The sequence below is a fragment of the Glossina fuscipes genome, unplaced genomic scaffold (assembly GCF_014805625.2).
Source record: "Glossina fuscipes isolate IAEA_lab_2018 unplaced genomic scaffold, Yale_Gfus_2 112, whole genome shotgun sequence".
NCBI classification, from domain to species: Eukaryota; Metazoa; Arthropoda; class Insecta; order Diptera; family Glossinidae; genus Glossina; species Glossina fuscipes.
In genome coordinates, this window is record NW_023998455.1 from 2413304 (window position 1) to 2437791 (window position 24488).

At 33.9% G+C, this 24488-nt stretch overlaps 1 protein-coding gene and 1 non-coding gene across 2 annotated transcripts in view; both read right to left on the bottom strand.

Annotated features, from left to right (window-relative positions):
- Window positions 1-1736: 1736 nt before the first annotated feature.
- Window positions 1737-24488, bottom strand: part of LOC119639520 (CD81 antigen) — a 52652-nt gene continuing 29900 nt past the window's right edge. The window contains exons 2-5 of the mRNA XM_038036952.1: window positions 6606-6800; window positions 4698-4877; window positions 2158-2373; window positions 1737-2061 (exon numbers count right to left, since the gene is read on the bottom strand). Of these exons, the coding sequence (XP_037892880.1) occupies window positions 1912-2061; window positions 2158-2373; window positions 4698-4877; window positions 6606-6800 (741 nt within the window). The 3' untranslated portion in view covers window positions 1737-1911. The remainder of the gene's footprint in view (window positions 2062-2157; window positions 2374-4697; window positions 4878-6605; window positions 6801-24488) is intronic.
- Window positions 10387-10458, bottom strand: Trnap-cgg. Its single transcript has one exon. It is a non-coding gene; the product is annotated as a tRNA-Pro (tRNA).

Genomic DNA, 24488 nt, shown 5'->3' on the forward strand with positions numbered 1-24488 from the left:
GGTGTTTATTTAATCGGTAACTGTTGTGCCTTTACCGGCCACATTATAACTACGACCGAGGCGTTACACCTTTCATATCGATTGCACTTTTCGAAAGCTTGCGATGGATACATAATATTAAATGAGATTCTTTTTGTATTCATATCATTGATCACAACCTATGGGGCTATAATGAAACTTTTCAACTAATGTAAAGCTTAATAACAAAAAAAAAAAAAAAAATTCTTTTTAAATTCTAAACACAAGTTCATATAAAATCTCTCTTTGAACACTTATCATCGGAAGCTGATCTTGATGGCATGGATCTAATCCATATTAAAGGTGGAAATATTTCTTTAAAGCACACGATGGGTATAAGTGGTTTCGTTCAACAAGGAAAATTGCTATCTTCGCCTGGAGCAGGCAACTTCAAAGCGTTACTGCCATAGTAGCGACGATAACAATCAATGGCAAATTTCTAGGAGAAATTAGGAAATTTTTGGATTCTATTTGGGAGTTTCAGCCGGACATTGAGACATGTCCGGCGGCAGGCGAAGAAAACAAATCATTGTAAACGCGATCCGGTAATGAAATTTAATTTTATGAAATTTGGTTTAATGAAAAGTCATATATATATATATATATATATACATGTATATACGTATATGTATCCAAAAATTTACGCTACACTTAAATTTGTGAATACTTGTGCGATAAGGTGTTGGCAACAGAACAAGTTGCCAGCTGACATGAAATCTTGAGTATATATACATATATATCTATCCAAAAATTTACGCTACACTTAAATTTGTGAATATTTGTGCGATAAGGTGTTGGCAACAGAACAGGTTGCCAGCTGACATGAAATCTTGGGTCAATTTTCGGACCCTCTTTATAAAATAAACGTAAAATATATAGAAATGAATAAATGCAAAAAATGAGAATTATTTAAAAATAAAAAAATAAATAGTTCACCATGCCTTGCAATAAAGTCTAATTTTTGAGGATTCGATTATTATTTTATTTTTTTACATTTTTTTTTGATGGTGTATATTTTTTTTCCTGTTTGTTTTGTATCAAGAATTACGTGTGATTATTATTATTTACTTATTTATTTATTTACTTTTTTTTTTTGTAAAGAGTTTCAAAAATTTCCCATTTTATGACTTGTTTCTGATGTTATGTTCGTTTGGCAGTAACACGCAATAAAAAGTTATTTTTTAATTTAAGCTTAAGAGTATGAGAAAAAAAAAAATAATAAAAATTTTTGATAAAAAAAACAAAACAAAAAAAAAAAAAAAAAAAAAAAAAAAAAGACATGTGTTTATAAGGTTCAATGATTTATTATTTGTTTTTTTTTTTTTCTCACTAAAATTTTATTTCTTCGTAAGAATGCTTACACTTCAGTTTTTAAATATTTTTTATGTGTATGTCGGTATGCATGAGAATTCAAATTGATTTTTAGTTATTGTTGTTTTTGTTGTTTTCTTTTTTTTCGTTTCCTTTATACTTATTTTTCTAACTTTTGAAAAAATGAAATTATTTACAGAAAAATAGACATTGCTTACAAGTTTCGCTTTGACTTTTTCAATCTCGTACTAATTCTTTTCTTTGCTTCTTGCATTTTACTAGTTTTTCTAGCTTTCTTTGAAAATGTATGGCAGAGTTTTTATGCGTTCTTTCCTTTTTCTTTTTATTTTCATTTTTTTTTTTTTTTTTATTCATTAAAAAAAAAATGTTCTGAACAATTTTGTTTGGTTGAGTTGTTGTTGCTGTTGTTGTTGTTGTTGTTGTTTTTCTCTCTCTTTTTTTCATATAATTAATAAAATTGTTCATTGTGCATTTCGTGTAATATTTGGTTTTAATTACTTAAACATAATCTAGTTAGTATTTCTCATCGTCTGATATTTCCCTTTGGGAATTCTGTAATTCTCAGGCTTTGTATTGATGATTACGAACGGCGCAGCACAAACTCAATGAGAAAGTCAAAGCCAATAATTCCAGCAATATGACACCGGCCGTTACACCAAACAGTAGAACCCAATTCTCATAAATCAATTCAATCAGCTTATCAACGCAACCCTTTATTAAATGAGAAAAAAAAAAAAAACACCAAAAGTCAAAATTTTTGTTTTTCTCTATACATCCAAGATATCGTATAATTGATAGATAGATTACTTGTTGATGTATGGCCGGATTGAAAGTGCCGCCGAATTTCAATTTCCTCGACATTTCACATACGTTCTCCTTTAATTCATCTTTACAGCATGATTCGGGTATATTGTAGAATACATTCATGGATGAGATGGCGATATCAACGATATTTGTCCGATCGACATTATTGAACCGACTGGTAGCCCAATCGCTAGGACCATCCGCTCCACAGCATTTTAACTAAAAATGAAAATGAACGTTTTTTTTACAATCATTTCAATGTAAATGGACGCAAAGCTTTAACAAACAACAAACAACAACAAATAGTAATAACAATAACGACTTTCACTTTACTTTGTAACAATACAATTTATGGTACTATGGACGGACAGTATTAAATCCGAATTTCAACAGGCTAGTTAAGTTTGGCGACCAAAAATACCAAAAAAAGTATGGACAGACGGACGAATGGACAAATGCAAGAGAGATCAATCAAAATCCTATCTCCAACTACTACCCAAATTTTAAGCAGAACTACTATTGCCGAACATTCAGTTTCGCAGCATGGAAAGAATGTTTTATAAAAACCGGTTTTATGGCGCCCGTCAACTAAACAAGTTTTTGTGTTTAAAAATTCCGTACAAAAAAGTCGACAAACTATATATATTCTTGATCAGCATCAAATTCCAAGTGGACTTGTGCCACACGCCCACTCAATATTAGAGTGTATCAAAATTTAATTTTTTTTCAATACCTATATAAGACGCAAGAACAAGTTTCAAAAACTCTATAATGTATACAAAATCTTGGTCAGCTTCAAATTCTGAATGCATTTAAACATGTTCGTCTGTTCGCTTGCCTAACTGCGTAGTGTCCGTGGTAAACATTTTCCCGTTAGCGAATATGATGACATCGCCTACGAATTCGCAAAATTTGAAAGTGAATTAAACTTTCCCAAGGACGCCTACAACGTCCACGCGCCTATGCGGCAAAAATTTTGTTTTGAAAACAGAAAAAATCAGCCGCGCTCACTCCAATGATGGGTATCAAAGATTCGGTCACGACTGAATATAATTTTCTTACTTGTTTAAACCTATTTTGTGGCCTTCAAACTTATGCCTCTCAGTCACTACACACTTACGCCAACGTTAACCAAGATCTCTAAACACTTGCTATGGTCGATTTCCAAAATTGCCTTCGACGGCTTTCTACTAGGCAGCTTTTATCTCTTCAACCCAGTCAAACCGTTCTCCCCGGAGGAGTCTTTTGACTTTAGGTAACAGCTGGAACACACTTGGGACTAAATCATATGAATGCGATAGTTGTTATATCATTATATTGATTTTTGACGATATAATGTAGCAAACATGTGTCTGCTACATCCTATTTTTCGTCGCACGCCCACTCTTTTTATTTCGATACAGATGTGATGTCGGCAATATAATTCTACGAAAACTCGTCAATTGGACGCATAAATTTTGTGAATCGTCACAGTCGCAAAAATGAAGAGAGAAATGTGAAAATTGGTATAAACATTTCTTGATCGATTAAGAACAAGGTGATGAAAAGTGGATGAGATTTGTGCGTATACAAGCCTACAATATAGAAGAAACCAAAGTAGTCTTTAGAAACACGAATAATTTTTTCAAATTTTCGTCTCCAACGTAAACATGTTTTGGTTAGCTTGTTAGAACTCATCTTACACCACGCTCGGTATGTATTAAAGTTCTTATATCAGTCCTTATGACGCCCATTGATATATCGTTTAACGACAAGTCGCAATTTTCGGGACACTTCAATAAGATTTGGTACGCTTTGTTTTTTTTTTTCAAATATATAATCAATCATTCAAGTGATATACTCTGCATGCGTAACACGTTGATGATCAGAAAGAATTTGGGAGAGAGAGAGATAGGGCCAGGAGTATAACATTTGTCTCTGGTAAATTTTATGTCTCTTTTCAGTTTTGCGTATGTATGCAACACGGCTTAAGTCTGTCTATCCATCTGTCTGCTGCCCTATCATGTATTGTTTAATGGCAAGTCACAATTTTCGAAATATTTCGATTGGATTTGTGATGCTCTCTGTACGCGTAACACGGCAACGATCTAGTTTCGTACGCTGCGATATGAAAAAATTTGCTCAAACTAATTGAATATAAGATATGTGAATTACATGAAATAATTTTTGAATCTCTTCGTTTAGAAGAGAAACAAAGGTCTACTTATTATTACCACTAGTAGTGGATAGCCCTCCACATAAGGATTGCCATGAAAAATAATCTTATAATCTATTGGATTTTGCAAAGTTATATAGGATATTAAACAGTCGGTGTAATCTACTAGCACTACTACGACTATAAGATTTCAATTTGATTCCCTTTATAATGTAGTAAATAGTTTGTTCTAGCAATAATAAAGATTAATTCCATCATTGATTAAACTCTAATAGGCTTAAGGAAGTAATTGATAGAAAACTTCCACTGTTGCAATATTTCACTATATGCATATGCGTATTTTTGGAGAAGAAACCGTAGGCTGAATAAATATCAAAAATTTACTTACATTCTTTTGTATGGTGTCAAAGGTAACAGTACGCGAACTCATACTGGATTGACCGTACTCCTCCTGCACTGAGTATTTAACCGAAGCTCGTACAATATCATCAAGTTTGTCTTTGTTATGGAATGCCCAAGCACCAGCAGCTATTTGCGCCACCATCACAATTAGTATAACGCAGAAAAACTGAAAAATATTACAGAATAACACGAACGCGTCTATATTTTGTCTTCCAGTGAACCTTAATACTAGAATTACTATGAATAACTATGACCCTCAAAAAAGTGGTTAAAATGCATGCAGAGAGTTCCAAACAGACTTTACTTACACCACGCTTACCATGACCACTCGCCGATTTATCGATTATTATCATCAAGATATGACATTAGCAACGTGTGAGAGAGAGAGAGCCTTAGAAGAGTTGATTTTATACTTATATTAGGGGTCCAATATATTGATCAGGTCGTGAACCTGTGTGTTAAATTATTACTAAGAACCCTACAGCAGGGTAAATAATCCACCATTGCTTTTGTATTGACTAAGTTTTAACAACTGATAACTGGTAGATTTCACTCTCGAGTCGACGACTCCATTGATAAAATTTGTTCATTAGTGAATAATAATACGAATGTTAGCCTTACGAGAGGGTCCTTGTTTTTGTACTCCTTCAATAGCATTCACATAGCGGCGATAGAACGAAGACCTTACATGCGGTACATCACATGATCTGACGGACGTTACAGACAGTCTCTTCATGATATATGGGTCATTGAAGTCACGAGCCCGGCACTTAATGTATCCTAACGTGGATGTTGCTTTATTGATAATAGATGAAATATGTAAATCGCGCTTATCTACTAAACAGCACACCTAAATCATATCAGTCATGTCTGTATTCTCCAATCTATACAAACACTGTCCGTCTTCTGTGTGAACAGTTTTATATAGTTTCGCATCATCTGCATACATTAGAATATTAAATGATTTGATCACGTATGAGAGACCATTCATAAAAAGCACAAATAGAATAGATCCAATAGATTTCCCTGGGAAACCGCTGACATTACTTTAAATTCACTACACTGCTTATCTACTTTGGTAGGCCTTTGGTAGTACTAAAAATCAGTAACTTGTAGTGCATTCGAACAAAAGTCTTACTAAAGTCCTCATATGCAACGTTCGTTTGGGCGCCTCTAGAGAAAGCTTTGACAATGTGTTTGGTGAACTCCATGAGTTTGGTAATAGTAGATCTACCATGCTGATAAGCATGTTGAACCGTGAAGACAATCGATTTTTTGGCGCGTGTTGTATGTGGAATAATAATTTTTCTGTAATCGCCAGATTGATCGATTGATTAGGCTTGCAAGGCTAAAAAATTTGTATTATATGTCCACATGCGTACAGCTCTGATAAAGCAGATGCTGAAACAACCTCGAAAAAAATAGACAACTTTTTCATATTTCCGCGTGTAATTTGCATACATATATATAGTGTAAAAGAAGAGGAAAAATATTTCAAATTTTTCATTTTCTTTTTAAGGTTTTTCTGTTTAAGATTGTTCATGTTTAAAAATTTTCTGATATGATAAGCGATTTTTCATTTTCAACTCGTTTGAAACAATTCGATTCAAAATAGATTCGTTTATTACGTATTTCAATTTCTGAGTAGACGGACGGAAATATTTTAATTGTCAAAAGCACTTTCCCTTTTCAAAGGTAAGTATTTTTTAATGCTACTCAATTACATGGTTCTAAGTATCGGATGGTAGATACCAGAACTTCATGGCCCTGCCAGGGATGTGCAGACAACACTTGTACATGTGAATGTCGCGAATTGAAATGTATTTTTACGGGGATTTTGATATGAATAAAACTTATTTACTGATTATGAGAACACTCACATACACACACTTACCGACACTAGCAAACATTGCGATTCTTTTAAAACGCCACAACAGCCAAAAAATGCACCAACAGTGATGAGTACGCCGATGCCCAGAAAGACATACAAAGCGATATAATAATGATTATACGATTGTGTCATTGATAAAACAAACGTTGGATCGGTTAGCATCCAAGCTGAAGCGATAACAATCGTTAAACCAATGATCTGTAAAGAAAGAAACAAAATAAAAAAGTGTTAAATAAGCAACTACAACAAAATACATCCAAAATAGATTTATATGCAATGTAAAGCAATAATAAATTTTTTTATAACCGAACGCGTCTGTTGAAAGGCATAAATATTTCAAAGCAAACATAAAAAATTTATAAACATCTACAAACTGATCAATTAATGTTTGCATGTTTGAGATAAAGTGTTGCTAGGTGGAATAGAGAGAAGAGAAATATGTATTTTAAGTTGAATGTGTAAATAAGTTATTCTCATTGTTGTGGTTGTTTTTGTTGTTATTGCTGTTACAAGAGAACTGACTGAAAGCCTATCATAAAACTGTTTGTACATTAAAGAGGAAGAGAGAAGAAAAAGTAATGTAATCAAAAAGGATATTTATTTATTTTTTTCATTGGCTCAGCGGCATTTGTTTATCATGTTGATTAAATCAAGTCATTAAATACCCTACACATTTATTTGTATATTGATTTTTCAAAATAAGGCTTTTGTGGCCTTGGAAGCGATTGGAAAGATGGTTCGTTTGAAACCATTTTCAATGGCCTTGATTCTTGGGCCTAGACAAACCAGCCTACAAAATTTCATCAAAATATTTCAAAAAGGTTGCATGTAAGCTACCGAAAAGTTCGGACGGACGGACGGAAAAGCTAAAATGAACTTAAGAAGTGATTCTGAATTGATCGGTATAATGAAAAGGTGAGTTTATCTCAACTCCTTCTCGGCGTTGCATACATCCACACAAACTTAACATTCCCTTGTACTGCAAGAAGTGCACACAAGAAGAAATAAAACGTGTACTCGATTTGGATAATCCAACGTGAACAATCTTCATAAATGTTCTTCAACGTCATCAATCCGTAAAGAAGCGGAAGTCGTTCCTAAGTTAATTTTATGGAAAATAAAAAGAAAACAGAAATTATTATTATGTAATACGGTTTTTATCTCATGCTCGGTGCGGTCATAGTTCGCCTTAGTAATGTTTTGCTTTAAATTTGCACTTGTTGTGGGTAATCAGCACATTCCCTATTAACTTAACTAATCTTAACTAACTGCGTCGACCTCTTTAGCAATGTATTCTTATACTCGTCAAACATAGTGCAGGTGCAGTAAGGACTTGGGTGGTAGTGAAACGACTTGGCAGAATGACGAAAATAGTTTCTAAAATACATTAATGCGCGCTCATAATAGTGAAATTATAAGAAGAAATCCGATAAGGACGGATGGACGGATCATGTCGTGTATACACGTTATACACAGTTAACTGAAGTAATTATTATTTAGCATTTACAGTTGTACAAACAAGTGTAACAGGCATGTTTCAGTTGCATGTAGTCATTCTGACAAGTTTACAGGTAAGTGTTACATGTAGGTAGACATTACATTTCTATCCAAGCAAATATTTTACTAGAGTGTAGAGTGTCGTATTTATTTTATCTAAGATTTGGATTAAATGATAAGCAGAGTTTTTTTTTATTTATAATTTTTTTATTGAGTCATAATGTACGTAGGATAGGGTTATATGTGGAATAGAAAATCGGGCAAATGGTCCCCACGGTCATGGAAATTCTGATCATCGAAACGAGAGAGAGTACACGATCAGGGAATGTCCCATGCACTAATTTAATTATTTCACGGAGTGTATGGCATGTGGCAACCTTTGTGTTGCAGCGCGCGCTATAGAGCACCAATAGCAGTCATTACTTGGTCAGCTTGATTTTCGGAGAAGTATGACCAAAAGTTTGTTATTTTCGAAATATTTTTCAACAACGAAAACGCTTTGCACTCTCGTGTAATGCACCTTTTACGCTAACCCTAAACTGTCATCTTATGCGAAATGCTAACAGGTTTTACTTGAAAAAAAATTAATTAATTAAATTCTGCGAACGTAATCGATTTCTTCCCATTCTTATATATGAATAAAAGGATTGTCCATCAATTCAAATTAGAAAATGTCATCCTTCTATCTTTTCTAAGTTATGAAAAAAACGTAAACCCCACACAAAGAAAAAGAAAAGGGCTTTTAGTTTACGTTGTACTGTGGGCGTGTTCTTTGATCGATTTAGCTCATTTCTAAGACCGTCTTACACGCAAAAACTTTCAACACTGCCGTTCTCACAGACAAATAGAAATACGGGCGCATAGGCATGACTAAATCGACTCAGAATTTGAGGTTAAACAACAATACACATGTATATAGTTTGTGGGGTCTGTGAACCTACCTTCGTTTGAACAAAATGTGTAACCTTTCGTGGTGAGTATAATGATTCTATATAACCTATTGAACAGATCAGCACAAATTTGTGGTTTTTTTTTTTTGAAGTTTCCAAATTTACGGTTAGACTTCTTGAAAGTCAGAAAATCACCATCAGGGATCGTATACGATTCCAACCTTCGTGAAATTCCAGGATAACTCTCTTCTCGTTAGTCAGAAAATCAAATTGACGGCTGCTTGTGACTTGTAAAGTCTCGGCGATGTTGCTTAAAAGACGGATGGAAGATAGAGGTAAGCCTTGTTGGAATTTCTGAGATGAGATATCATGTGCGATTCCATCCGCCCTGAAATTTCAGGTGGGCACTGGAGTAACTCCAAGCTAATTATCGTATTTCATTTTCCCGCGATTACTCCATCAACATACAAATCACCACGACATTCTTTTCTCATTCTGATGGGTCATGACCCATAACCCAGTAAAGGTTTCACACACACACACACTTTAGGGAGGATGGAGGAGGGAGGAGAAGAAGTTTATTTAGTTTTATACCTGGTTTTTGTCTTACGTTATTGCAAAGCGATTAAAATAAAGGCAATCTGTCTATATACTAAGGAAGGACAGAGTTTCGTTTTCGAGTTTTTATAGTCTGAAGATGTCACAGCATCACAAGTCTCTGAAGAATTTTCCATAGATTTTTAGAGAGTATTAATGCACTCTTAAACAAGAGCACGAAGAACAACAACAATACACTTTTCGTTCTTCGTGCTGTACATGTATGTCGTGATACAGGTCTGGTGTAGCTGTTGAGTGAACCTTGGTATGGTTACGAAAAGACGTAGATGCATTAATATTGATAAAATTGATAGGTAACAAACAAATTTAAAAGTTATACGTATACTCGCTTGGTCTTGAATGGGAGAACGTGTTCTTTATGATGATCGAGAAACTTCTATAGAACGGTAGAAAACATGTAGATTAAAATTTTGTGATCCGAATGTATTTTACAAAAAGAAACAATGACGAGAAAAAGTAAAGCAAAGCAGTGGTTAATTCAAAACTAAATTGTACCCAAATACGCCCACCAAAAACTGTTTTTAGTCTGCGGTCTTTGGTAAGACGAACTTATCGCACTCTCCTTAAATTGATTAGTTTCGTCAAACGAAATGTTACTATATACATTTATGTATATACATATATGTATATAAATATGTATATATATATAATTATGGGGTATATATACATATATATATACATACATTATTTAATTTTATTTATGTAGAAGAGCTTGCGCTTAAATCATATGCACATATAAAAAAATTGAAAAAAGCACCCTACAGCGTCTTGTAATCACAGGGCTCGTCCGGGATTTGAACCCGGGACCTCTCACACCCGAAGCGAGAATCATACCCCTAGACCAACGAGCCTCTTATTATAACGACGTTTTCTATCTCAATACTAATGCAAGCTTATGTTTACAGAAGAGAAAAACTTAAATGCTTGCTAACAGATGGCGTCTGTAGCTGAGAGAAAACAATATGATTATTAGAGAGAGAAAAACTTTTTGTATGATTCATACCAAATATTTTCGATCATTTCTTTATAAAACTATTGAACTATGAAGTATTTTTATTAAACTCTTGCTTTCTTGCGGATATAAATGTTAAACAAGGCTGACCCGATTTTAAATGCAGCCCTAAAAGCGTTTTTCAATCCACATAAGAGGTGGCTCTGAAGATTTTTGAAGAAATTTGTCGTCATAAATCCATCGGGAGGGGAATATTTTTCATAGAAATTTATATATATTTTATATATATATAATATATATATGTATAAAGTATTCAAAAAATTTTCCAATTTGTCGTTTATATTGCTTGTATTCTTTTTTCTCTTTCTTTTACCCATTTTTCTTTTCGCGAGTGAAACGCAATGATGAGTAAATACAGTTGAAGACTACATTGGAAATATTCATGATCTGTAAGTGATGGCTAAAAAAATGAGTATAAATGCGCAAAAATATTTTAATCGGATAAGACCGATCTTTAAATTCTCATATCATCAGCAACTATTAAATACTGGACCTTGTTGCCATATACAGGCTTACTTTTCAACATCATCCCTATAACTGATCTGATTCAAAGCTAGTATTATGGACTAATTTTTATCATGAAATATTAAAAATTAGATTTTTGTTGGCATATTTGGATCTATTTTTTGTAAAAACACATAAGATAACCATCCCATCCATATCCAAATCTCCCGCATTTTATTTGCTAATTTTTACCTGCGACCGATTTTTGGAGGAAAATTTTGAAAATGTAATTTCTTTTTTTCATGACTGCGAACAGGCCGTCGTAGAAGTAGTGATCGTAAAATTAATCTGATTCCATCCATTTTCAATGTTATAGCCTGCAAAATTCATCAAATTACCTCGAAACTTGCGATATACATTTCATTCTTTTACTATGAGCAAGCACTCAGGGGATGCACCCCTGGACGTGTACTAGGTTATTGATCAGAAAGAAATTGGGGGGAAGATGTAGGGAATGATCGCAGGATGTTACGAGCGGAAGATTGTGAAATTATATTTAAATATAACTAGCAAAGACACAAACCAAAATTTTGTTGCAGAGCTTTGTAAAGCCGTTAACAGAATTTTGATAAACGAAGTCTCGGAGGGATTTAACTCAAACTACAAGTAAAATGGAACTTTTCGATCATTTTTTTTTTTGCAAATTATTATAAACAAAACTTGACTTTATCTAAATTAATCAATCTTCGAGAGGACAACATTTTTACACTATGGCATAAATGAGGTCGATAAGGCGAAACTTCGCTTAGCTGTTGTGGGCATACCATCCCCTGTGAAAAAAGTGAAAGTGAACCCTCTATTAATTAATGGCCTTTCCAACGATGTGCAGGCTATATTAAATTTTGATCCAGAATTTTTTTATGCCACTTTGCAAATTTTCGTACTTAACATAAGGAAATGGCGATTACGCCAACTCGGGGTTTTTTGCCCTTTTGTTACGCTGTACCGCAGTAAAACATGGACTGACATCACAAAGTCAAACGGGCAGATGTGTTCAAATGGATTGAGGAAAGGATACTGATTGGATTTGTCTATCGTAATATCTGGTGGATATTGGGTATCTACGCATACACTTGACAAGCCCCAACTTTTGGGTACAAGAAGACCTGTTGATTTAGACCATTCCAGCAGTTGGTATCTTCTTTAAAGACACAAAACAGGAAAAAAAGTTACTTTCTGTCGTTAGCCCATTAAACAATGGGCCCTGGATTGCTGCTTATGACTCGCCGTATTCCGAGAGTACAATTTGACTTCTATACACTTACTCATATCTCGCGCGATAATGGCAGCAAAAGAGCCTAACTCCTGTGCGGCTATCTTGCTCGCTGAAGGCATCGACTGTGCGTCATGCTTACTTCGTATGTTATAGGACGTCGTCAAATTAAATAATTGCTACATATGTCGGCACTAAATTTTAGGGGAAGTTATCCAATAAATCATCCAATTCTGTGCCATATTCGTGAACGCTTTCTTTCTTTCGTCTTAATAGTGCCTAGTCTGTCGACTTTCAGTTTCTCAGCTTATAAGCAGGGATGAGATAAACACAGCCGTTCGGAAAAATCCTTGAACGGTCTGCCGGACAAACAAGCTTAAAATCACTTTTCGAATCGATTAGTTTAATAAATGGTAGGTATATTCCAAACTCTTCTGGATATTACATGCGTTCGAACAAACTTATATGCCCCACAATTTACCACAAGAGGTGTAGAGTGTAAACAATGACAATAATAATAACTACGATATAACAACCATTATATATTGGATATTGGAAACTAATAAATTTTAAAAACGTGACGCGAATAAATCGTTTAGCCTATATTATCAGAAAATGCATACAAATTATAGTTATCGGTAAAGTTGTATATATCGTTATTAATGATGTAATTTTTTATAGTAGATACCGATTTATCTTTAAAAAAGAAAAGACAAAAAAAACAAACCAAAAAGAAAATAAATATTTGCCTACTATCTACTATATACATATATAAATACCACACATGCACAGTATATATGGTATAAATATACAATCTATATAGGCAAAATATATACGTATGTATATATGTTGTCTATATATTCCTATAAGAATTTTTATCTATATATTTCTATATATTTCTATCTATATATGTACTATCTATATACTTTATATATATACTATCCGCACTTAGTTCGGGCAAAGAGATTTTTTTTTTTTAAATATTTTTCCCTTTTTTCACCGATCGATCACTCGGAGTACGTCTCCTAAACACAACACAGTGACAGTCAGAGAGAAGTGGGGGGAAAAAAAAGTGGCCACAGCCTAGCGGTTGGATGAGGTGACCACAATCGGTGGTCAGTTTTATGCCTTTATCGATTGAGTGCTCACTATAGCTACAATCAAGTGTGCTTTGTTAGCTTGAAATTCGAACCTGCGAACAATGACCTGGCAGCCGTGACTCTTATCTATCCGGCAAATTGGTGCGGAGGTGCTATGCCTTTCCCGGCTACTCATTCCATGTTTAATAAACTTGTATGTGAGTGGTAACATGGCTTTAAAATTTTGAAGTCTTCGCTTTATTTTCACGCAATCGCTTGGAAGGGTGTGAAGATAAATGCAAATTTAACTAGCAAAGACACCTACCATTTTCAATAAGAAAATTCTTATAACGACTTAACAAAGCTCTATTAAATAATTACAATTAGTATATAGTTGAATATGAAAGCCTACTCCTCCCATATTAAAAAAAAAAATATTTTTATGGACATTTCATTAATCCATAGGAAAATATCTTCCAAAAAAATTAAACAAATTCCAATTCTGCTTATGGAAAAATGGCTATGGAAGAACAAACAAATTGGAGACTCTAGTGCGGCCAAACCAGAAAATGTCGCCTATATTCACCTATATCACGTGAATCTATAAAAAAGTCCCTGTCCGTTTAAAATCATTCATAAAAAGAGAATGGCAATCCTTACTTTCCAAATAACTTGAGACGAACTTTGGTGTTCGTACTTTTTTGTGTATTGAGAGTGAAATATCACAAGACGTGACCTTTAAGGCCCACGATTGTTTAAATCCAGAATAAATATAACATACAAGTTGCAAAAATGGCTTAATTTGAAAATTCTCGTTAGTTTTTGATCAATCCATATATAGGTTGTTTGCATGCTCGCCTTAAGAACTTAAAGAACTTTCCAAATTCATTGCCAGGAAAGAAGTGCTAATGAGTTGCCATATTTAAGCCCACATGACTTATTGGCTACTGCCTAATAAAGATGGGGAACATTTTTAACGCGAGAGATTGCCAAACCCGCGAAATTTTTGTAATTATTGATCTTAAGCTTTAACTGTAACTGAAGCAAATGCGAATATAAAAGGCTGTAGAAACTGTCATGTTAACAGACCGTTGCTGACAATTAATATTTGAAAATTATCTTTTTTTTTTTTTTGATTTTTTCATTCTATATCGTGATCAACCGTTAAGTGCTTATCTTTACACCATTCTTTTCTAGCTTCCCCGATATAAGTAAAGGCAAAATTATCATAACAATGAGTGAGTGCGAGTGAAAAAGCCAGAAATGGAACCATTGTCAACTATGTTTGCCCTAAAGTTTCGTTTATATTATTTACCGCTTATATATGGATGCATGTATGCGTGCAGGCACAAAAGGTGCAAAAGTGAAGAAATGCTTTCCACATACACCTATATGTGATAATCGAAATTGAAAAAAAAAAAAGAGGACAAGGTAAGAAAAATGTATAACATGTTCAAAATTGACACAAACTAACTTTGAAATGAATTATACTTATATATATATATATATATATATATATGATGACGATAAATAAAAAGAAAAATGTACAGGAAACAGGTAAATACGTTATGGTCGCCTGTCTATGCGTCGTCATTTTCCTTTCGATAACTTCTTTTCTCACTTATGTTTTACGTAATCGGACACAGGAAAAACAAAAGCCACATCCTGCTGCCAAACTCATCAAATATATAATTCTAAGTCACCGTCGTTGACGACCACACATTGTACACGACGTACATAATATTTTTATTAAATTTTAAATCGTTTCTTCCACTAACCCATAAGTTATTTATAAGAAATAAGAATACTATAGTCGAGCAAGGCCGACCGCTAGATACCCTACGCAGCTTCGCCCAATACAATCATTCACTCGTTTTCTTGATAATGCCCCAAAAATTACACGTTATTCTTATGTAAAAGCGTAATTTTCATCAAAGCCTCCATATAAGCGACTATTCAAAGGATAACGTGCTCTAAAATCAGGAAATTTAATTTACTCCTCAAGGATTTTATTATTTTCCAGGCGCTTTCGTCACAGCCAAACACAAATTAGACCCTCTCATCATAGGAACGGGATATACTTTCAAGAGAGTCCCTATGTATGGTGCCTATATAAAAAATAGGCCTTTCTGGTCCAAATTCCTTACGATGGACAAATTTTCATCATAAAATAATAAAAATTAGACCTTTTGACGAATGAAGGCTTTTTTTTTCACCAGCATTCTTATATATGGGCTGGGATACGTACTTGGTTCAAATTCGGCAAGATTAACTTTTATGTCAAATTATTATTGTGAATGAATTTTCATCAAGAATGGTTGGAAATTAGGCTTATTTATCATAAAAAGACTCATATGGGATGGAAAGGAAGCGTTCCCGACTCATTAGCAGTATATTACGCGAAACTATTGGTTTTGTTCACTCAGGAGAAGTTCCCTATTGGTATACTGACACAGTGACGGTTAAAAGAAGTGAGAAGTGAGGAAAAAAAGAGATAGAAATATGGCCGCAGACTAGTAGGTGTGTACTCAATCGGTAAGCATTATCTTTTTACCGACTCAACACTCATTATAGCTACGACCAAGTAAAACGCACATTTTTCATAAGCGTACAAAGCGTTTCAATTTTTATTTTATCCGGGAAAGAAACATTTTCGACTACTAGCACCAGGTTTTCTTTTTTTTTTAATATCCAGCAATCACTGAGGAGATGTCGTCTATTTGTGCAATACGGTAATGATCAGAAAGGAATGATGACATAGAAAGAGATAGGAAGATGGCGCGCTTACTAAGCTGCGCGCCATCTAATCGATAAGTGTCATCTCTTTGCCGCCTGAATACGCATAATAGAAACTCACAGGGATTTGAATCAGCAGACACTGATTTGGTACCAACTACCCAGCTGGGAGTGTTCTCTTCTCTTGGAAACTTGAATGAAAGCGACTTTCTCCGCTTTCGTCGTTCCCATGACTTTAGGAGCGACTAAAAGGACGATCCTTATGATCGATATGTGCAAAATTATCTGCGATGATTAGTCAGTACAGTAGAACGAACAGACGAATAGGTTTCTATGATAAAATTACATAACCCGCTGAACGATACATTAACTCTAATTTTTAACTTTCGATTACAATATTAAATAGCAAATACAGAATGATTTTGATATTTTTAAACTATGATCGTAACGTGATCACATCTTCTCTACTCGAAGAAGCTATTGCAAAAATGTTTCTTCTTCTGATTAAATACAAACATGTTCGTTCGTCAACTCGGCATTTTCAGCAGCTTTTGGATTTCTCTTAGCAACTTAAAATTTCTCAATTGCGCATGACTTAAGTGTATCACTTAAGCGAAAGACATAACCTCAAAAGAAATAAAACCTCTTAAAGAGCCCGTTGCCATATTCATTAAAACTTCGGATATCATCAAATCCGCTTAAGTAACCTAGCAGGAAAGATCGCGACTAGCAACTAAGTATTCCCTGTTTCGAATCTCAAGTATAGTTGAGTTTACTTTGATCGCAGCTGTAGTGCGTGCTCAACCGGTAAAGGCTGTTGGCCCACCCTTCCCCTTTCTTTCTTTCTCTTTGCTGGCTTCTTTCTAACCATTAGAAGAAAGGGACGAACATAACCTCAAAACAAGTAAAACGAGAGGACGGACATCCGGTGACTGATTGGAAAAACAACGAAGGAAAAAAAACTATAATTCATTTGCCGTGATATTGTGAATACTAATATCTGTATTAGTTTTTAGACCACTCCTATATAAATATTAAAAATGGGTCAATATTTCATACAAAAAAAAAAAAACAAATAAATACACATAAGAAATATTTTTCAAACTTTAATATATATAAAAAAAAAAAAAAAAAAATTTGCAAACAAACATATATTTGAAAAGAGCAGTAAATTATGTCGAAATCAAGAAAAGAAAAGAAAAAAAAAAAAAACATCTTTTTATAAATTTAAATTTATAAAAAAAAACGCAAACAAAAATATATACGCGATTTTACGGGTAATGAAGAAACAAAAATTTCTATTTGTTTTTTCAAAATATTAAATAATTATTTAAAAATAGTTTTGAAATAATAATAATAATAATAATAATAAAATCACATCATTATTGCATTTTATTTAAGTGATATTACGAACTGATCTCATCTTTTTTCCGTTTTATTTTTTTTGTTTTATTTTTCTTATTTTTTTTTTTTTTATCGTGCTTATGCATGCAGATATAAATACAAAGGTATGACGATGTATGCATGCAAATCAAGTTTCATTACAATCGATAAACTGTTCTGCTTAGAAATTATTAGTAAATAAAAAAAAAAAATTTACAATTATGGTAACGCTTTTAATTTTGCATAAGTGAATCAGATCATTACTGTCACCATTAATATATATATGTATATATAAACGGGTGTGTAAAGTTATAAATTGATTTTTTTTTCTTTTTTTCATATTTCGCTAAACAGCGTGTCAATAGAAAAGGCAAAAAAACCACACACACACACACACATACACACACACACTAACACTAAAATATCCTTTTGTGTATGCTTAACAACATCTATACATAATATATATATGAAAAGCATATACATATAAACTATGCTGAGTGCACGATATTACGGAAAATATTTATATATAATATACGATGACTGTTGAAAGCCTATCATCAAAGGCAAATATGTAATAAAAGATTTTATTTTTTTTTCTGCATTAACGGGAGCAAATGGATCTGACTAACAATTTGTCGGTCCCTCTAGAGATGCGGAAAAGTTTGCACAAACATACAACCATCATTTCTGATCATAAAGCCTTCAAACAACGTAAAGACATATGGACGGATACTCATTCTCAATCGAGCTTACTTATTTCAATGGAAGGGACACTAAGCGAATTTCTGAATTAGTCAGAGAAATGATGAACATTATAACCTCTTAACCTTAAAGTGAAAGAGTGGATTCTAGACCCACTTAGCCCTAACTTATTTTATTAGCATTCTAAACAAATAATTTGTAGATTATAGGTGAGACTATACGTACCATACGTAAAATTTGTATTACTATTCCCGTCGCTTTACGTCAGGCAAGAACAAATGGACGTTGGTACAGACAGGGCTTAAGCGGCTTAAAATCTTCGGCTAATCAAAAATATGTGCTTTATAGGATACTTTGAGAGATCCATATTCTTATGTAGTAACAAATGGAAGGAAAAAATTATTATACCTTTATCCTTTGACAAGAGAGGTAAAAATAAGCGTGAAGGTGTGTCTGTTGACCGCTTAACACAGATTTTCTCATTTTAAGTATGTACGTATGTTACATGCATAAATTTATATACATTTATATAAGTGTATACATGCGAGTGTGATTGCTTTTCTATATTACTCTGCCTTCATGGAAACATAATATCCAACACGGTATGTTACAGTTATGACAATAGATTGCTTTCACCTCGTCTCTCATCTTTCGTTTAGAGCTCCACCTTAATGTTTAATACATACCGTAAATATATTTAGCAATGCAATAGCATAACGTTCAGGGATAATTTAGCCGCATGGTTATGCATATAATAATGATGTTGAAAGGAATAAAATATAAGAAAAAAAATACCTGTAGAATGAGAATTATATTCACAAAGGACACGAACTTTACCGCACCTTAATTAAATTCCAGAAATATTTTTCTTGTCATTATCTAATTGCTTGTCGACATTAGCTGACCATTATTCATAATATCTCTGAATGTCCACAGAAAAAAAAAAAAAACAAAAAGAAACACTGCATAGCGAAACGATAACCTATCTCCAGCTGAGTTATTTTAAACAGCTGAGCGGCAAATGAAATAATATCGAAGAGCTTAGACATTTTAAACCTCTATCGCTGATGGGTGAAACAAATAATAATGACTTAACCTCTATCTGCCGCATAACTAATCGTTAAGAAATACGACTACAACGGAATCACGGCTGCGTTCCTGGGCTTAGTTACCAGTGCGGTATTTCGTACTTTAATATGGATTGCAATGGCAGCTATAGTGAATGTTGGATTCACTATTGATCAGGCAAGCACCTCTGAGGCGGCGGCGGGCGTAACTCATTCCTACTATTTTTTCCTTCTGATCATTACCATGTATATATGCGGTTAAATGATCCTATCCATAGTGACAACCGTAAAGGAAAAGCAGCGAAATATGTTAGCTTTGCCCGGAGTTGAACTACGTCATAGGAACGCATCTTCAAACATTCTAAGAACTAAAAGAAGAACATGAAGAACTATTGTCTGGAGAAACTACATCTGATACGATGTCAAAAAAAAAGCAATCAGAGGTTCGAAAGAGCATTCACAAGACTGACATCTAGTTATACCCTACCCTACTTGTAATACGAAAGTATGTTAAGTTGCGCGATTGCAAGCCACACGCAGAAAAACTTGAGGTAATCCCGTTTTCCACTATACCGATCGATTCAGAAATTATTATGAATGTCTGTCCGTCAGCCGTTAGTCGGTTTTGTATTCTTATGCTCAACGAACAGGTCGTAATTTTTGGGATATTTTGATGAAATTTGCTATACCGACGTGTTTTGGCCTAACAACGAACGCTGTTGAAAATGGTTCGGATCAAATCAGTTTTTCGACCGCTTCCCATATATAACGCCCTATTCTGAACAGACGTTACATGGAAAAATATTTGCAGTTTTCAAAATTGCTCGACAAAAAGTCGCTAAGTGATAATACTTTGGCATTCTAAGTTGTTATGAGAACTTTGGACAGGCTGCGGCAATTTTTGAACACCCTCTCATATGACCATTCCCAAGGAAACTGAAGCTTTATATGATGAAAAGGTCGAATTTTCAATATTTCATGGTGAAAATTGGCGCATAATAGTAAATAAGAAGAAAAAAAAGAAGAAGTAAGAAATATATCTTAGTCCTACCGAAAAAGGATTAATTTTTAATATTTTATAATGGCGATTAATGCATAATAGCGTTTCAGCAAAAAAATTACCTATAGGCGATTTGGATTACTTAGGTACATTTTTTTGGACCCTCACTTATACAGGCGCTACCATGAACCGCAAACTCTTTTATGGAGAGAAAGTCTCAACTTTCAATGCGCGAGCTTTCATGAAAATTATGGCTTTGGATGAAAATAATGTGTACTTTTTGAACGAAATGATGTAGGGTATCCAAGAGTTGGTCTTGTACTTAATTGTTTTTTTTTTTGTAGCATTCATAGCAACATCGCTCTAAGAAAGCATATTTTAATAAAGTTATAGTTCGATCGATTTATTTATTTGTTGTTGTAAATAAATTTACAAAATATGGATTTAAAAGGCTGCCAGATAACTTAGATCATATGCTCGCCTATATTGAAAACTCTACCGTTCTTGAGATTTGAATCCACGGCCACTGAGTTATTAGTCGCGATACTTTACCTTCGCATATACTCTTGCACATATAACAAGGTAAGCTCCTATCAGCGGATTTAGTATGCTTTATATAAAAAATTTAATGCCCGCCTGGCTGGCGCACCATTTGTTTATGTTTTCTATACCCAGAAGACATGGGCCATTACTGTTCATTACTTTCTCAATTCTGAAGAAGAGTAAATTGAATGCAATTTTTGTGATGACTCTTCCACGGCCATTTCCATAAAATGTGTTATCCGAAGAACGAACTCAAGGGCGATTCTGTCAAGTGAGAAGCGTAAATCTAGCTTTTCTAATTGAACTCTTCTCATAATCTTAGGATGAAAGACGCAAACACGATGATGAGAGAGCTCGTAGGATAGTCGTAGCAACGAATCGAGAAATTCCATTTGAGACAAGCGAAAAGGCAGAGCAAATATAATTCAAGCCATTCGATGTGCATACACGCAAAACCAGCACTACACGCAACATCGAAACTTTGGATTGAGTGAAGCAAAAAAAAATAAAATTCATTTTTTTGTTTTGTTCTTTGATTTGTTTTGGTTTTTTTTTTTTTTTGTTTTTTTTTTTTTTTTTCTTTTGGCAGACGTTATAATAAACAGTTTCGTTGAGCCTCCTACTCCTTATGCAAATACGATAGCGTTGGCTTTGTAAAATTTTCAAAATGCAGTTATATGTTATTGAACTCTCATCCTCAGCATTGCTTCCCCGATGCCACCACCTACTGTATGTATATATAATAAAAAAAAAAAAAATAAATAAAAAATATATAAAAAAAAAACAGCTTTAAGGTATAAATGACAATTATTTGGCTTAGCAACTTTTCAACGTGCTTTACGTTATATGGTTGGTTGCAAGTCAAGTACATTTTGCATAATGCAAACATGTGGGCAGAGGATAAAATGCAAAAGCATACGACAAAGTAAAATATTAAATATTATGTATGTATATAGTATGAGAGTTTAGGCGGCTCTCCATAAAATTGCTGCATATAGCGAGTTTTCATATTATTTGTCTGTCTGTCTATCTGTTTGTCTGCATATGCATACAGACAGAAGCATACAACCGACATACGGTAAACAAATACAAATGAATTTCTTGTTTATAAGTAAATATCGTAGTATCGTATCCATAGTCATCATATCGTATCTATTAAACGACCAAAGCCATCATGATGTAATAAAATGTAAATTTGACCCACTTTTTACTGGAAATATGTTTACATGTATTTATGAACATTTTATGGACGATTCCTTTGCCATTTGTTTGACTTGATGTTAGCAAGCGTGCAAGTGTGTGCAAGTGTGTGCAAGTGTGTGCAAGTGTACGAGCGAGCGTGTGAGTGTAAAATAAACATACTCATCATAAAATGTATAATATTTATACAACAGATTAAAAATGATTATAACGGGAGTGTAATAAGTATAAACACAACACAATTAATGAGAAAAGAACTTTAGGTAAATAAAAGGCAAGAAAAAAAAACAAAAAAAAAAACGCAGCAATCAAAATAAAGTTATACATTAAGTTAATATGTGTGTGTGTACACATCATCGTAGACAGCGACGATGGTGTAAACTTTTTTACAGTTACGTTTCGCTTTAAATAAATTGCTAATTTATGACCTCTTAATTGAATCTATTGTCTATTGTTAACAATAAACACAATCTCAACAAAGATTTCCGTCCGTCCGTCCGCACGTCCGTCTATAAGATATACGATTTCGTTTTTGAAATTCTATTTACGATGTGTGGCATCAAACATAATCTTGTCCCTCTTTCGCCAGAATTACGATTTCGCTACCAAATCTCTATTCATAGCTGAGAGATTGTGACAACAAAAAATGGTCTTAATCCTCAAAAGTGCTTAACAAAATCACGCTTTCAACCCGCAAACTCCACTTTGAACGTTGACAACAAATCTCCAGCTATCGAAATTACATTTCACCTATGGAACGGACAACAAACATAATCTTAAGTGACGTAAATGGCAAAGGCTTTCGTTTGTCCGTCTCGCTATTACTATTCCAATCGTTAGCTCGCAACTATGTCTGCCGAGCATGTAAATATGAAACCGGAATTTTTTCATAGATGATCCTAGCAATCGTCTAGAGAACATGCAAGTCTGAAGTTTTATTTTTTTTACGAATTGGGCATAAGCACTTCTAATAGTAGCACATATCTCAACGCAAAAATATTTTTTCTAATAACGAAAATATCAAGCGTTCGCCAAATAAAGAGCATACGTCGACAGCATATTTTCTTTGCACAATGGAAGAGTAAATGTATTTTGAAAGTCCCAGACGCAAGAGTTTACTGCTTGCTCCCGGCGTACCATCGGCATTGACTAAAACCGCTGAACCGCTTCTGTGTTTGGTGGCAACTGGAGGGTGCGGTCTCTTCGTAACTGTTAAGATCTGGTGAAACATCGAATACCAAATCGTTCGTTTTTGAAAAAATGAACAAAGATTTAAAAAAAAAGACAACACGAAAACAACCATCCATCCGTCCCTACAGCGAAGCCGGTTTGCTACACCATGCAAACACTCAATCCGAAAGTACGAGGGCTTGCGGCTTAATTATCAAACTCTATTCTTTCTGATTATCACTTGTTTACGCCATTTGTTGCAAGCAGTGGTTGCAGAAAGCCATCAAGAAAATTTTTTTAGCAGATGGAAGAAATGTCTACCTCGCGATGCGCAGTACTTCGAATTATATGTTTTTTTTTTTTTTTTTTTTATCATTTTCGTGCAATAAAAGTGTGTATGTTCTAGACAAAAATTCCGGTTTCATATTTACATGTTTACGTACCCAGGTTGCTATTCGTTGCTTTCGCACCTTTTATTTATAGAGTTAACACCAAATGTAACCTTAACTATCAAAAGCTTCCCTTCATACATCTTCTTATCGTTATGAGGACCTTTTCCTCGAAACCTCATCTACAACACTTGACGATAAACGTAATCTTAGTCAATAAAGGCTTCCATCCGTCCGTCCACCTATCAAAACTGCGACTTCAATCTCAAAACTTTATGTACAACGTTAACGACGATCCTAATCCTAACTATCGCGAATAACAAAGATCCGAGATCATGATCTCGATCTTGAAATTGTGGCTATGACGTTAGTAACTTTTCCATTTTGAAGTCATGTAAAAGTTTTGAAAGCACCTAACGCTTCTCGCCTTTTATGCTGAAGGAAATACGCTCTTGAATTTCGGATCTGTAGCGATTCAATAAATTCTCCGGTTTATTACGCAAAAACACAAAACTGCAGGCGTTATTGATTGAGTGGAATGAGAACAATTACAGAGGACGGAACACCATGCATCAAAAATCTTAGAAATAGATTTTGTAGTAAGTGGAAGCTAAATTTATCTAAATCTCTCGCCTAAAATGGCCGTTAAGGGTGGTAACAATTGGAAACGGCTCTTTCGGCTTTGGACAAATTAAGTTTGAATCTATTAAATTCTAGACTTATATACCGTATTTCACTTTTAACATTTTCCTTAAGAATAAAAATATATATATATATATATATGTAAAAGAGTACGTCTTCCAACAGTACATATTATTATTATTATTATTTTAATTTTAGACTAAAAAAAAAGACATTGAGCACTAGCAACACAGGCTATCGG